This window comes from Pan paniscus, chromosome 1, assembly GCF_029289425.2.
Source record: "Pan paniscus chromosome 1, NHGRI_mPanPan1-v2.0_pri, whole genome shotgun sequence".
Lineage (NCBI taxonomy): Eukaryota > Metazoa > Chordata > Mammalia > Primates > Hominidae > Pan > Pan paniscus.
Genome location: NC_073249.2, coordinates 39651147 through 39668203, shown reverse-complemented (window position 1 = coordinate 39668203; position 17057 = coordinate 39651147). Strand labels below are relative to the sequence as shown.

At 43.2% G+C, this 17057-nt stretch overlaps 1 protein-coding gene and 1 pseudogene across 1 annotated transcript in view; both read left to right on the top strand.

Annotated features, from left to right (window-relative positions):
• HSD11B1 (hydroxysteroid 11-beta dehydrogenase 1) overlaps positions 1–5969 on the top strand; it is a 53115-nt gene extending 47146 nt beyond the window's left edge. The window contains exon 7 of the mRNA XM_034945951.4: positions 1262–5969. Coding sequence (XP_034801842.1) covers positions 1262–1479 — 218 coding nt within the window. The 3' untranslated portion in view covers positions 1480–5969. The remainder of the gene's footprint in view (positions 1–1261) is intronic.
• LOC103783778 (adenosine receptor A2b-like) lies at positions 2324–14162 on the top strand (annotated as a pseudogene).
• Positions 14163–17057: the final 2895 nt, after the last annotated feature.

Sequence of the window (17057 nt, the reverse complement as noted above, 5' to 3'; positions counted from 1 at the left end):
ATTTTGATTACCAAGGTGGCTGGGTCTCACCACATTCATCACTTAACCCTTTGCTGAACACCTTATGTCCTCATGGACACTCAATGGCCATTACGTTTCTATATGAGACTTATCAAAATACAAGTTTGTGTTTCTTAAAAGCAGCACCAGTAATAAGACACACTGGTATCATGAACTCTTTGATGTGATGTGCTGAGAAGAACACAACATCATTTTTGTGGTGTTCTTTCCAAAATACATGACCCCACTCCAATCATAAGAGAACAATGAACAAAACCAAATCAAGGAACATTTTATAAAACATTTGGTCAGTATTCTTCAAAAGTGTCAAGGCCATCAGAGACAAGGAAAGGCTGAAGAACTGTCACAGATTGGAAGAAAAATGGGAAGAAATTACTACTAAGTGGAATCCTGGATAAGATCCAGGAACATAAAAAGAACATTAGTGAAAAAATAAGGTCTGTAGTTTAGTTAATATATCGTATCAATTCTATTATTATACCTGTCCTAAATCATTGCACAATGGTTATGTATGATGTTGCAACCAGGGGGAGCAGGTGTGGAATATAAGGGGGTATGGCCTACAATTTTTACAACTTTTCTGTTAAGTCCAAATACAAGTTTATCTAAAACATGTGGCAGATATTAAAAGAAAATGCTCTTTGAAGAGTAATTGAGCAACAGTTAGAGAAATAGAGAGAGAGACCGAGACCCAGGGGGAAACAAGAAAGGAATGGAGAGAGAGAGAGAAGTTGTGCAAGATGGACATGAAAACTTGGAAGGGGAGAGAAGTGAAAGTGGTGACAAGGGAGCAAAAGCCTGTATTCTTGTGTATCTCTTCCTTTTACAAGACAGTAAGTCATTATCATACAGCACTCTGGTTTTTCCCACTGGCACTTCCCATTAGCTACTGAGTCATTATGAGACTTCTATCCTCATTCTGCTCCCCCATATTACTTCTCCGCCTCCAACCAAAATACCCAAGAGAGAAGCATGATTCAGATCTCCCCAGTAATCACCTCTAACTGCTCCCACCGATCTCCATCCAGGAAGGCAAGGCCCCTATTAACACTAAGGCCGCTCTTTGCCCAACAGACTCTAACATACCCAGTCTCTCCATGTATTCCCTATAGTGCCTGTGAGGCTTGCAGAGCAAACACTGCCAAAAGCCCCTGACAGCTAAGTGGTTGATGTCTCCAGGCCTTCCATCATGTAGACTGTCCTAGTCGGATAACCCTACTCTTCCCTTGTCATTCTATAGAAACAGCCATGAAGGCAGTTTCTGGGATAGTCCATATGCAAGCAGCTCCAAAGGAGGAATGTGCCCTGGAGATCATCAAAGGGGGAGCTCTGCGCCAAGAAGAAGTGTATTATGACAGCTCACTCTGGACCACTCTTCTGATCAGAAATCCATGCAGGAAGATCCTGGAATTTCTCTACTCAACGAGCTATAATATGGACAGATTCATAAACAAGTAGGAACTCCCTGAGGGCTGGGCATGCTGAGGGATTCTGGGACTGTTCTGTCTCATGTTTATCTGAGCTCTTATCTATGAAGACATCTTCCCAGAGTGTCCCCAGAGACATGCAAGTCATGGGTCACACCTGACAAATGGAAGGAGTTCCTCTAACATTTGCAAAATGGAAATGTAATAATAATGAATGTCATGCACCGCTGCAGCCAGCAGTTGTAAAATTGTTAGTAAACATAGGTATAATTACCAGAGTTATATTAAATTTATATCTTATATATAATAATATGTGATGATTAATACAATATTAATTATAATAAAGGTCACATAAACTTTATAAATTCATAACTGATAGCTATAACTTGAGCTTATTCAGGATGGTTTCTTTAAAACCATAAACTGTACAAATGAAATTTTTCAATATTTGTTTCTTATTTTGTGGTCTGAACTCTTTATCTCTTCCTGAGTGGAAGAAATCACCCTAATCTTTGTTTGGTGGGGAATATTGTGTCTTTACCTTTTCTGTGTATTTCTGATATTCTTCATATTATTGCATATTGCTCCTCTGGGAAAGAAGACACCTAGGCATAAGGAACTAGGGCAAACCCAGAGAAATGGAGGTCCCAGAAACTTGAGCCACAGACCCAATGCCCGTTTACTGCTCTCAGAGGACATCAAGCATCTGTACTTTACATGTGAACACTAAACTCTGCATTGGAAGTTTGGAGAGGGGGAGTTGGAGTTCAAATCCTGCCACTCACTCATTTAGACATTTACTCATTCAACAAATATTTAGTAAGCACTTATTAGGCATCACCTAACTATGATTAAATGGGAAACAAAACATCAGCATGATGAACAACTCAGCAAAGCCCTATATTGATCAGGGCCCAAGAAGTAAGAGATGACACCCTCAAATTGGGTAATTTTAGTAGCATTTAATAAAAAAAAGGGGCAAGGCACAGGGAAATCACAAAAGATCGTGATATCTCAGGGTTAGTTGCAGCTGTTTCCACCGTAAGGCCCACAGGGACAAGAGAAGAGACCTGTTACCAAAACCTCAAGATGTGAAGACCTGTATGGAGAGCACCACATGGCAGGAGCTGTAACATTTAGTTAAGAGATGCAGCCAACCAGCCAGGCGCTGTGGCTCACGCCTGTAATCCTAGCACTTTGGGAGGCTGAGGTGGGTGGATCACGAGGTCAAGAGATTCAGACCATCCTGACCAACATGGGGGAACCCCGTCTCTACTAAAAATGCAAAAATTAGCTAGGTGTGGTGGTGCACACCTATAGTCCCAGCTACTTGGGAAGCTGAAGCAGGAGAATTACTTGAACCTGGGAGGCAGAGGTTGCAGTGAGCTGAGACTGTGCCACTGCACTCCAGCCTGGCGCCAGAGCGAGACTCCATTTCAAAAAAAAAGAGATGCAGCCAGCCTACCAAGGATTGTGAAGGAGGTGTCTAGGGGAAAAAACACCCTAGCCTCACCTCATGCTCTTCCCTCCCTCTGATCTCTGGCCAGCGTTTCACATTAGCTGAACAGAGGGGCAAGGGAGCAGATAGGTATAGACCATACAGGTCAGCTTCCCCATGTACAGAGCAGATGGAAAAGGGTAGAGAGTGTTCTGGAGAAATGAATGGAGTATATCCATCAGGAACCCCAACACTCCCAAACATACAGCTTCCATGGTAAGTAATGCTGGGACATGAGACATGTGCCTAAAAGTGCAGGGGAAATTTTCTTTTCCCACCTCTGAATCTAAATGGCTGGGCAGCAGAACATATTGGAATCTATTGAGCCTGCCAGCCACATGGACAAAGGGCTGGATTTGAGCCTGCTAATGTGGCTGCACTTTTCTTAGAGGTCCTTCCAAGGCTATGCTCAGTGCAAGGGAGCAGGAGAGACCTGGCTGCATCCATGTGCAAAAACAAGACAAAACAAAAAGGGCCAAAAAATGTAGTCTGGTTTCTGACATGAAAAGCACCCACACTTGCAACGTGGCTTAATACATGTCCTGGTTTCTGATCAATCAGATTAACACCCTTCAGTCTCTTGTAGAAATGAGACTCCTTCTTCACAGTGAGATGAAGTGAAGTAATTCCTTTACTCAAGGGTAGAGATAATATTAAAGCTGAGTTAGAATTTGCTTGGGGAGAGGTTAAACCTCTTTCTAAATGAGACTTTCTTCAGAATCCAAAGGGGAAGATCTCAAAAAGTAGGTCTGAGAACTGAAACCATCTACACCCACATAGCTTATTGTGTTCATTAACATGATTTTAACATTCCATTCTCTTTATCAGCATGACTTTACTATTCCAAGAAACTCTTGTCCGCGAAGATAAATGTTGCAAGCCCATTTAAAAGTGCTGAATTTTTCAACAGATAGCATCAAATGACTGCTACTCTTTAAGACTGCTTGGAACCCTTAGTTCCAAACCCCAGCTTCATTGTGTTCACCAGTCTCCAGCTATGGCATCACAATCCTTATCCAATTCAAATAAAGTCACCACGCTGAAGTTTTGCCTTAACCTAGACTTCAAAGCCCCATAAAGACCCTGACTTTACCCTCTCCACTCTCAGAGTCTACTAAGACTCCATCAAGACTCCAGCTTTGCCTTATCAACAGGTTGTTTTGGTGGTCTTTTTTAGGGAGCCAACATTCAACAAGTCCTTCCTAAGAGGTCCTCTCAGGGGTCCTCATCCAGTTCCTAACCTGGCTCCCCTGTCCCTTAAATACCTGTCTCATCTCTCAGGACTGGCAGGGGTTCCAGCAGCTGGAGCCAAGTTCCAATTTCAGTGGCACCAGCAGTACAATGACCCTTGTCTTTGGACTAGTTCCACTTAAAAGAACCTAGCCTTCCTAGCTCACTTTATCACGAGCTCAAAAATATACATCCAAGGACGTCCATTTTCACATCCTTACGTGAAATCCAGATGTGCATCACTCACTTCTCGCCCACATTAACACAAAAATTCAGCTTCTCTTTGTAGGTTCCAAAAGTAACTATATTCTCACTGAAAGTATTAGTAAGCAAGGTAGTGTTTGCAATATGCAAGGTAGCATATCTCAGAGGGGAGAAGGAAGACTAAGTTTACATTCATTCAGTGTGCATCATTTTTTTGTTTGTTTGTTTTGTTTTTTGTTTGTTTGTTTGTTTTTTGAGACAGGGTCTTGCTCTGTCACCCAAGCTGGAGTGCAGTGGCATGATCATGGCTTCACTGCAGCCTTGAACTCCTCGGCTCAAGCAATCCTCTGGCCTTAGCCTCCCAAGGAGCTAGGACTACAGGCATGGGCCATCGTGACTGGGCTGATTTTTTAAAAATTATTTTTAGTAGAGATGAGATCTTGTTATGTTGCCCAGGTTGGTCTCAAACTCCTGAGCTCAAATAGTCTTCCCATTTCAGCCTCCCAAAGTGCTGGGATTACAGGCATGAGCCACCGTGCCCAGCCCAGTGTGCATCATGCATCATTTAACTCAAAAGATCCCCCTTGGCCACGTTGCCCTCAAAGTGCTTCCTCTAAGCTTCCCCTCTTAATCTGACTTTGACCCCCCAGAGAATCCAGCCTCTAGCCTCCTTCTTCTCCCTCATAAATTTATTATGCACAGTTGATTCTGACTCTAGTTTGAGGCTATCCAGCAATATCTTTTTTAACAAAAATAGCCTCTTCCCACAAAGAAATTCCTTCACCAAATATTACATTTGTAGTAGCCAAGACAATTGAAAACAACCTTAATGTCTACCTATAGGGAAATGTTTAAATTATAGGAATTAAATTCAATATTATGAAATCACTGTGTCATGGTAACAAGGGATCAAGTCAATTTATATGTACATCCATGGAAGGAATTCCAAGGCATACTGTTAAGTGTATAAAACAAGTTGCTTAAAAAGATGCATAATATAATTCCATTTATGTTAATAAGTTATACACACACACACACACACACACTCATGGAATGAGGATGTGTGGATTCCATGTGAATGGAATGGGGAAGCTAACTAGCATAAGGCACTATTGTAAGACCTGAGAAAATTAGGAACAGCTCTCTTCCAAGGAATACACCTGTGATTCTCAAACTGGCAGTGTTGCAAGTTGAACCGTGTCCCCAAAAAAGACATATTAAGTCACTAATCCCTAAAACCTCAGAACATGATTTTATGTGGAAATAGATCATTCCAGATATAATTACTTAGGTGAAGACAAGGTTGCACTGGATTCAGGTGAGCAACATGACTAGTGTCATTTTAAGAAGAAGGCCACATAAAGGCAGAGACACACAGGGACAACACCTTGTGATGACAGAGGCAGAGATGCAAGTGATGCAGCTGCAGGCCAAAGGACACCAAGGCTTGAAAACCCCTATCAGGAAGCAAGAAGAGGCAAGGAAGCCCTCTCCCCTACAGGCTGCAGTAGAAGTGTGGCCCCGTCAACAAATTGATTTCAGTATTCTAGCCCCCAGGACTGTGGATCAATAAATTTCTATTGTTTCAAGCCACTGCGTTTGTGGTACTTTCTTTGGCAGCCTTTGGAACCTAATAGAGGAAGTACTTTCTTTGGCAGCCCTAGGAACCTAATCCCTGTATTAGGGATCCCTAATACAGGGATATGTACCCCTTGCCCTGCTTCTCTTGGTGGCCCAAGATTATGATGTTATCATAAGTTATGATTATAATATTATCATAATCTTGGGCCACAAAGAGAAGCAAGGCAAGGGATACATATTCCTTGACTCAGAATTTTACTTCCAGGAATCCTGACATACAAATGTGATCTAATTAAAACAGAATCAAGTCATACCTCCATCAAAACCCATAATTATCCCATTCATTCTGAGTAAAGGCCAAAGTCCTTACAGAGACCTAAAAATCTTACATGATCTGGGTCCTCATTGGCTCTGAGACGGCATCTCCTTCTCTTCTCCCCTCATTGCTCAAGCACTCCAAGAGGCCTCGCTTGGCCTCCTATCTATTCCAGAGCATGCAAAATATGTTTCTACTTCTCTATACCACATGGCCAGCTGCCTTACTTCCTTCAGATTCATTCAAAAAGTTGCCTTTTCCTAGGCTAAGGACATGAATAGACAATTCTCAAAAGAAGATATACAAATGGCCAACAAACATGTGAATAAAATGCTCAACATCAGCCAGGCATGGTGGCTCATGCCTGTAATCCCAGCACTTTGGGAGGCTGAGTTGGGTAGATCACCTGAGGTCAGGAGTTCAAGACCAGCCTGGCCAACACGGTGAAACCCCATCTCTACCAAAAATACAAGAATTAGCCAGGCATGGTGGCAGCATCTGTAATCCCAGCTACTCAGTGGGCTGAGGCAGGAGAATCACTTGAACCTGGGGGGTGGAGGTTGCAGTGAGCCGAGATCACACCACTGCACTCCAGCCTGGGCAAGAGAACGAGACTCTGTCTCAAAAAAAAGAAAAAGAAAAAGAAAAAATGCTCAACATATCTAATGATCAGGGAAATGCAAATCAAAATCACAATGTGATACCACCTTACTCCTGCAAGAAATAATCAAAAAAATCAAAAAATAATAGACATTGGCATGGATGCGGTGAAGAGGGAACACTTCTACACTGCTGGTGGGAATGTAGGATAGTGCAATCACTATGGAAAACAGTGCGGAGATTCCTTAAAGAACTAAAAGTAGAACTACCATTTGATCCAGCAATTCCACTACTAGGTGTCTACCCAGAGGAAAATAAGTCATTATACAAAAATGATATCTGCACATGCATGTTTATAGCAACACAACTCCCAATTGCAGGAATGTGGAACCAACCCAAATGCCCATCAGTCAACGAGTGGATAAAGAAACTGTGATATATATATATACACACACACACACACACACACAATGGAATACTACTCATCCTTCAAAAGGAATGAATTAATGGCATTCACAGCAACTTGGATGAGATTGGAGACTATTATTCTAAGTGAAGTAACTCAGGAATGGAAAACCAAACATCGTATGTTCTCTCCTAAGTGGGAGCTAACCTATGAGGATACAAAGGCATTAGAATGACACAACGGACTTTGGGGGCTCAGGGGAATAGGGTGGGAAGGGGGTGAAGGATAAAATACTACAAACTGGGTTCAGTGTATACTGCTCAGGTGATGGGTGCACCAAAATCTCACAAATCACCACTAAAGAACTGACTCATGAAACCAAACACCACCTGTTCCCCAATAACCTATGGAAATTAAAAAAAAAAAATTTTAGGTTGCCTTTTCAATGAAGCATTCCTTAGCCACCCTAAATAAAATTTCAAACCCACCCTGAAATGTTCTTTTTGTTTTGTTTTTTGAGACAGGGTCTCTCTCTGTCACCCAGGCTGGAGTGCCATGGCATGACACAGTTCACTCTAACCTCTACCTCCCGAGCTCAAGCAATCCTCCCACCTCAGCCTCCAGAGAGATGGGACCACAGGCATGTGCCACCATGCCTGGCTAATTTTTGTATTTTTTGTAGAGACGGGGTTTTGCCATGTTGCCCAGATTGTTCTCAAACTCGTAAACTCAAGCTATCTACCCGTCTTGGCCTCCCAAAGAGCCGGGATTACACGGATGAGCCACCATGCCAGGCCTGCCCTGAAATTTTATGTCTGCCTTCCCTGCTTGTTTTTTCTCCTTAGTACTTATTATTACCTATATTGTTGGTCATTTATCTTGTTTATTATCTGTCCTTGTCCCAGTTACTATGGTGACATAACAAATCATCCCAAAACTCAGTGGCTTAAAACATAAAATGACATTCGCTTCGCTTGCAAATCTGTAGTCTAAGCAGGCTCAGCAGGGATAGTTAATTTCTGCTCCACTCAGCAAGATTGGGTGGCTCAAAGGTCAGGAACTAGAATCACCTAAAAGCGTGATTGTGCCTGCCCTGGGAAGACATGAACATCTGGACTCTGAAACAGGTAGGGCACTTTAGGTGCCTGGCTCCTTGGGCACCTGGAGCTAAGCAGGGAGGGCACAGCAGGAGTCTCTCTCATCTTTGTGTGATCTCTCCACATGGTCACTTGGAATGGCAGCTTTAGGGTTGCCAGACTGCTTGGAGGACTTGAGATCTCCTAAGGCAAGTGTCCCAAGAGAAAGAGCCAGGCAGAAGCTATATTGCCTTTCAGGACTGACCATACACTTTTGGTCGAAGCACTTCTGAAGATGCACCTCATTTCAAGGAAAAGGAATACAGACCCCACCTGTTGATGGAGGACTGTCATTGTCACATTGTAAGAAAAGCATGTGGGATGGATGGGCTAAAAATTGCTGCGGCCATCTTTAGAAAGTACCATCTGCCACATTCCCCCTGCTAGAATGTTGCTTTCATGAGGACAGGAGTTTTTTCTGTTTAGTTCAGTGTGCCCCCAGCACCTAGAGGAGCACCTGGCACATACGTGTGGGCCAGAGAAGATCATGGGGTATCTAGATGCAAGTGATAAACTGTTGTACCAGACCCAGAATCAGGAGCTTCTGAGGGTCACATAAACACAGGAAGAAGGCAGGTTTGCAGAAGCCAAGGCCCTGCAGATTGTCAAGAGGACAGGAGTGGGAGGGCTGATTAGGAGGTGAGGAAATGAGTGCAGAGACAGAAACATGGTCAGGTGACAAATTGATAGCCAAAGTCAAGTTAAAATTAGTTTTTGCCTTTAGTCTGAACATGTAAGAGTTCTTCTTAGGCCCAAAGATATTGTAAGGTTTCAGCCCGTGTTCAGGATAAAGCAGCTTTTCTCTGATTCTGCTAATTTTGGGCTTATTCACCCCTCCATAGCATTAGGGGAGCAGAAGATATGAAAACTAATAGCCAGTATCTATGAGTTAATATTAAACGAAACCTTTGGTCTTTTCCAGGGCTGTGCTGACAAATGTTTAACAACTAACTCTCCAGAAAAAGAAGAAACAAAGCCTTAATTTGCTGATTTGTAGCATTTGCCTGTATCTATGATGTAAAGACTCTTACTGTGGCCAACTTCGAGTCACCAACAGGACATCACGGCATGTGGATTGGGAAGAGATGGACACCCCCGGCTCTCTCAAGCCTGTGTACTGGCTCCAGCACATCATCATGACTTTCACTTTCCACATTCCTGACAGAATTCGTTATTCTTAAGGAGACAGTTCACTCTCTCCTCCTCCAGGACTTGAAATCAAACTCTGATAACATGAGTCAAATTGGCGTTTTCTGTTTTTTGTTTTTTCTTTTTTCTTTTTTCTGCCAGCAAGCGTGGCCAAGCTGACTAGCAGTGACAAGATATCTACATTCTATAATACAATTGCCAGGGAAGGAGAGGCAGCAAGGGCTCCTGAAGACATGGGATGCTCACACTCTTCCATTCTAAGGGCGTCAGCATCCTGCATGAAGTCAACAGCCTCGACCAAGGTGTCAGTGAGACCTGCAGTCATGACTTTCAGGTTTGTTAGCACTGCATTCCCCTGGGAGTAACAGAAAATCCAACTGTCTGACAGTGGCTGGCTGAATCAGGCAGAGACTTATTTTCCTCTCCTAACAAAAAGTCTGGGTGGAGCTGACTAGGGCCTTCGGGGACCTGGGCTCCTTCTGTCTTTCCACTCAGCTCTCCATCCTCCTCCTTGTTGCTGGATGTTCACAAGACAGTGGCCCCACCCTCAGCATCACTCAGTGTTTCTGGCAAGAGAAGGAGGAAGGTGAAGGGTACAGGATGCACACCAGCTGACTCTGACCCCTGATAATGAGCACACTGGGAAGCCCCATCCAAAGACTTCAGCTTACATCTCACGGCCCACAGCCATGGCATGTGGCCACTGTTCCCTTCAGGGGAGGCTGAGAAATGGAGCTTTCAACTGGGCACATTGCCACGCCAAACAAAACTGTGGTTCTATTCAGCAACCAATAGTGTTTGTCATAAGTATAAATCACCAGAGAAGCAGGGAGATACAGTCAGAGCAGAAGGACACAGGTCTGAAGACATCAGCCTCCTAAGCATGCTGACAGCATCCACTCACACTGACCATTTGGAAGGTACTACTTGGGCACCACAGTTCTACCTATGCTGGAGGAAATCCTAGGCCTCCCACATCTGCAAATTTCCCTTTGACAAATTGTGATTCCCTCTCTTCAGTAAAGAATGTCATGAAAAGGCCTAGATATCAGTAGGAGGGAGCCCTGAGGAGGTAACCTCAGAGGAGGAGCACACATTGGCACAGGGGACAGACATCCAAGTTGCTCTTCCAGACATCTCCTTCTCAAGGACAGTTAAGTCCCCCCTCACCAACAAGTCCCTCTCCAGAGCTGCTGTGCTACTATTCTCCACACTGACAGGACCTTTCTCCTTGGCTGGACCACTCTGGGCCAGCATGTGAAACCCACCCCAGAGCATAGTCCACGGCAAACTTCAAAGGATGACTGGATCAAAGACTCTCTAGAGGAGGGTTCTCCAAAGCTTTTGATCGCATACTTCATTATTAAAACATGATTACACTTGGGGAATTCAAAAGATCCCCAAGATGGAAAAAAATGATTAAGCATATGTGCTTCTAATAGATATATAGTTACTATTTATTTAATATATGCATATAATATTTGCTAGCATAAAACATAGGCAGAAATTGAAATCTTAAAAGGACAAGCTAAAAATAAATAGAGAGATGCGGCTGGCAGACGCGTACTGTGGGCACACACAACTGTCCCATGTGAGGCTCATGGTAGATGAGGCCCTAGTAGATGGGCCATGGGCCCAGGTAGATGAGGCCTGGAGCCTGGCTGGCCGGGCCATGCTGCTGGAGGTGCAGGGCACACCCGTTCGTGGTGTTAGGGCTGGCATGCCAAGTGCACTGCGGTTGTCCACCAACTCCTTCCTGGCTTCCCTGATGTGGCCGTGGGGCTGTTCGCCTTCCCCTTTGCCATCATCATCAGCCTGGGTTCTGCACTGACTTCCACAGCCACCTCTTTCTTGCCTGCTTCATGCTTGTGCTCACACAGAGCTCCATCTTCAGCCTCCTGTCCATGGCCATCAACAGGTACCTGACCAGCCACAGTCGGCTCAGGCATAGAAGTTTAGTCACTGGGACCCAAACAAGAGGGGTTACTGCTGTCCTCTGGGTCCTTGCCTTTGGCATTGGACTGACCCCATTCCTGGAGTGGAACAGTAAAGACAGTACCTCTAATAACTGCATGGAGCCCTGGGATGGAACCATGAATGAAAGCTGCTGCCTTGTGAAGTGTCTGTTTTAGAATGCAGTACCCATGAGTTACATGGTATATTTCAGTTTTGGGGGGTAAGTCCTGCCCCCACTGCTCATAATGTGACTGATCTCCATCAAGTTCTTCACAGTGACCGCAGGCAGCTTTAGTACACGGAGCTGATGGACCACTCAAGGACCACCCTCCAGTGGGAGATATACACAGCCAAGTCGCTGGCTGTGATGGTGGGGATGTTTGCTCTGTGCTCACTACCAGTGCGCACCATGGACTGTGTCACTCTTTTTCAGCTAGCTCAGGCTAAAGATAAGCCCAAGTGGGCAAGGAAGATGATCATTCTCTTGTCACATGCAAATTTGATTGTCAATCCCATTGTCTATAACCACTGGAACAGAGAATCCTGCTATACTTTTCATAAAATTATTTACAGGTATGTTCACTGCTGGATTGATCTCAATAATGGGAATGAGCAGGTCAGGGCACAGCCTGTTCTCAGTGTGGCCTGTGAAGCAGGCTCTGGTCTCTTTGAGGAGAAGACATAAATACATAATAAACAATGGGACAGGACGTGACTGGCTGATTCTCATTGTGAAAAATAGCCCAAGCACATGGGCTGCCTCTTTTGAGCACACCCCTGGAGCTACCATATATCTAGGTAATATATACCTGTTATTAGTAGGCTCCAAGGGTTGACAAATATATTTATGGTGCTATTTGGCTGCTCTTACTGTGTTGATGATGCTGACAGCTTGAATGGATTCTAAAAGCATGTTTTGTTTTGTTTTAGAGTCTGCCTCCTTTATGGTCGAAAATGACAAACTATTTTACTCTGAAACACTGTGAACTATTATAAAGCAAATATGTTTTAACTTAGAGGCAATGAAACAATAAAAGTTGCCTGTACTAAAAATGTGTATTTGTTTCTAAGAAGGCAGCCAGGAAAATTAAAAGTATAATTCTTCAATCAAGAAACTGCCACATTAATTTGAGGAAATGATAGTCTCCTAAGTTCTTAAGTAGAATTGTCAACACGTAATAATTTTAAGCTCCGTTCTTTTCCATATACAGAAAACTACCTGAGGGGAAGAAATTGGAAGGATGAGATCCGTCTTCTACCAAATTCCCCTTTCCAGAGCTAGGGAGTGAATTTCGCTTCTCTCCAGAGTTCAAGTTTGGCCAAGTTCTTGGAACCTAAAACATGAACATTTCACTAAGTAAAATTATATAACTATGTGTACATATTAGGTGAAATAAAAATAAAACATTTTAAAAATTAAATTAAATTAATTAAATAGAAATTCCAATATTCTGCCCATCCTAGCAGTTCTCCTGCACGTCCCCTTTTGGAGGCTATGGCTCTAAAGTTGTATTAGAGAAAGAAGTCAGCATATGTTATGCTTTTAATTAGTCCTTTGGGACGTGAGTTATGGGACAAACCTTCCCTTGGCTTAGGGTGAGCTCCAGTAAGTCAGATACAGAAAGAAAAATATTGCATTATCTCACTTAAAAAAAAAAGAAAAACTTGAATATATAGAAACAGAGAGTAGAAAGGTGGTTGGGGTACAGGGATGATGGGGAGACAGCGGTCAAAGGGCACAAAGTTTCAGTTATGTAAAATAAATAAGCCTAGAGATCTAATGCACAATACAGGGGCAGCAACACTCCACCTCCATTCTCAGAGAGTCCTGGCTGAGCCCAAGAATTAAACTGATATAAGACAGATTAACAGAAGACAAGCAAACAAATTTATTTAATAGAAATTTTACATGGCACAGGAGAACCTCATAAGGAAATAAAGACCCAAAGAAGCAGTTAGAGTCAGTTACAAACTCAGTATACTGAATTTGACAAAGAATAGCACACTGTGAAATGTGATAAGGCAAGTGGCTTGGGCTAGGGTATTTAATTGGGTAGAGATGCAACTAGGAAGATAAGGGTTAGTTTAACAAGGTTTGTTTGTACAGACTTCTCTTGGCTTCAGCTTTTCATCCTTGATGATAAGACTGTTCCTTTTTTTTTCCTACTACAGGGAGGATGTCTTTCCCATGAGAATGTCATCTGCTTTTAAGAAACAGCTCAAAGGTCAGAGTGATCTTCTTGCACTTGCTGTTTTTTAAGTGCCCTTAACTCAAATAGTCAATATGCCAGAATGGCATATCTTTAACTCCTGAAACATCACGAGGACTATAGTTAATAGTATTGCATCATATACTGGAAATAACAGAGTAGATTTTACGTACTTTTACCACAATAAAAAAAAAGGTGACTATGTGAGATGATGAATATGTTAACTTGCTTGACTGTAGCCATTATTTCACTATGTAAATGTACAGTCATGCATGGCTTAACAACGGGGATAAGACCGGAGAAATGCATCACAGTTGACTCCATCATTGTTCCAACATCATAGAGTGTATTTACACATACCTAGCTGATAGAACCTACCACACACCTAGGCTGCATGGTATACCTTCCGCTCCTCGGCTACAAACCTGTGCAACATGTTACCATACTCCTCCGCTACAAACCTGTGCAACATGTTACCATACTGAATACTGCAGGCAATTGTAACACAATGGCAAATATTTGTGTATCTAAACATATCTAAGCATAGAAAATGTACAGTAAAAATACAATATTATAATCTTATAGGACCACTATCGTATATACGGTCCATCATTGACCAAAACATCATTATGCTATGCATGACTGCATATCAAAAAATCAATTTTTAAAAGATGGAAAAGTACCAGATAAGCACTGGCTGATTTGGGGAGGCTTTCTGGGAAGGATGATAGGAAACAGCAACCCTAGGGGAGGACACATTGGTACACCGCATAACCTGGAATCAGAGGGTGGAAACTGGGGACTGGCCCAAAAGACCCTTAACAATGAGGGGCTGAGGCCCAAGGGACACAATGGCAGAGCGTTCGAGCATCTCTCTGCTGAGCGACTCGCTGCCCCGGGACCGCTGGGGTGGTGTGCGTCAGGGGCTCCCTCACACCGTCCTTGAACAGTACCGTGGACCACAAAAGAGCAAGGCTGTCCTAAGGAAAGACTTTGCCTCTTCGCCGGCCTCCCTTTGGGCCGTCAGGGTGGCAGCGCCACCCCGTGGCTGAATGTGGTGGTGTACCACGCTTCACGCAATCTCCTTGCCCAGTGCGTAGCAGGTTCTACCCCAGGGCGGCCACCACCTGCACACCAGCGTGCCTACCAGTGAGTCATCGCTTAGGGCCCTGAACTGACCTAGAGGCGGGGCTGGACTCCGGCGTCCGGTAACTCCGCCCGGCTGCTGGGGCCTACGTTTGGCACTGAGCCGTGGGGAACTAGACCTGTTCAATAGCGACAGCTAGGGGTCACCCTCAAAAACAAGGTGCTCTGAACCTCGCGGGGAAAGCGCTGTCAAGATATGGGAAAATCAGGACAGATTATTGGCCTTGAGTGGAAGCCGGCACATTTTCGAAGCCACTCTTGGGTAAAATGGTCTGTCGAAAACCCAAACGCTTTAAAGTGATGTACAACGACCTTGGCTGCCTCTCCAGCCACATCTCGGGCCACCTGCCTTGCTTTTGATTCCCCAAGGACAAAGAACTGCCAGTCCTCTGAAGCACCCTGATGATCCCACTGTGTGTTGGCCATGCCATCTCCTCTGCCCTGAGCGCTCTTCACTCTCCCCATTGCATGGTTAACTCCTGGGCCTCCTTTAAGGTTAGGCCCAACCATTACCTCCTCCGGGAAAACTTCCTTCCCTTCCACCCGGTCCACCTCTCAAGGCTGGGGCAAGTGAGCTCCCACCTCTATCCCATGCCTCTACAGTTTTCTGTATTTGTTTATCACTTGAGTTTATCACACTTTTTAAATTTACCTGAAAATTGCCTTGTGTGTCTGTAACTAAGAGAAGATACTGACTATATAGTACTCATTGTTGCATCTCTAGTACTGAGTACAATTTTAGGCATTTAGAAGGTATTTAATATTTAAGAAATAAAGAACTCATAGACCCTCATACTGGGAAAGGCTTTAGAAGAAACGGAGACCCACAGGGGCAAAACAGCCTTGCATTTCAACAGAGAGGCGGAGATGGATCTAAAAGTCATCTCACTGGATTCCAGTCATTGCCTGTTGCCCTACACCACGCTGTTTTTGCCCCCTGCTGACACCCAATGCACTGAGCTCTCAAGCTGGTGAGAGAGCCTTCCAGCTCTACTGACCCTGCCATCTCCACCATGCCCTAAAGCCCAGCTTGATTCCCTCCCACCCACTTCCTGGAAATCTTTGCTCTCAGAACTAACCTACTTCTTCACTAAACTTCTCCAGCAAACCCACTCCACGGTTTTATCCTAAAGAAAGTATTTTAAAAGAAGAAAAACAAATAAATGCATGCATGAAGATACCCATTGGCAGCATTATCTGTAAAAGCTAAAAATTAGAAATGACAAAAATCTCCATATAATTAAATAAAATTAAATTCCTGTATATAATTTCCACATGAATAAAATTCCTAATTATATCATGCAAACTAAAACGAGTTTCACTGCAACATTGGAATATTTTTATTTTTACTTTATTGTGTTACCAAATACTTCCATAGTATTTACTATATTTAGGAACTATTCTACTGAATATTAACTAATTTAAATCCTCAAAAGAGCCCTATGAGACAGGTGCTATTGTGATTCTCATTATTAGTCAGAACACATTTGTTTTGGTCTAACTTAAAATGGAATTTAAATGACACACAGTGAGAAACACTACGAGCCACTTCAAATGTTTTTCTTCCATAGAGAACAGTGCAAGACACATTCTTTAAAAAACTTAGTTAAATGAGTTTTAAAACTTACAAGTTTAGATCAGACAAAATGCATTGACTCACTGAAACTACTCCTCCATTTTCACACAGCTACAGATCTGCAAGTCCATTTCATCATAACCATTAATAAATCACAAGACAGATGCTCCAAATTGCAGGTGTTGCTAATAGTGATAGCTCACATTTCTTAGTGCTTTACAAGTATTATATCTGGTAATCCTATAACAATTCTGTCAAGTAGATATTATCGGTTATAGCCATTTTACAGAGGAGGGAACTGAGATGCAAAGACCTCAAACGTAGTGTTCATGCACTCTAAGCTCAAACAGATAGTAAGGGGCAAAGCCAGGCTTCACACCCAGGCAGTCTGACTTCTGGTGTCCCTGCCCATCTAGCCCCAGGCTGCCACTCAGGACAGCTTCAGAGTGAGCAACAGTCTTGAAGTATAGATGACAGATGTGATAGATAAAGTAATCCTGTTACAAAGTTAAACATAATCACAGCTCTGAATTATTACAATTACAGAAAATTATTATAACATATTAATTTTTATTATGTATATTAAGTTGTATTTGCATTG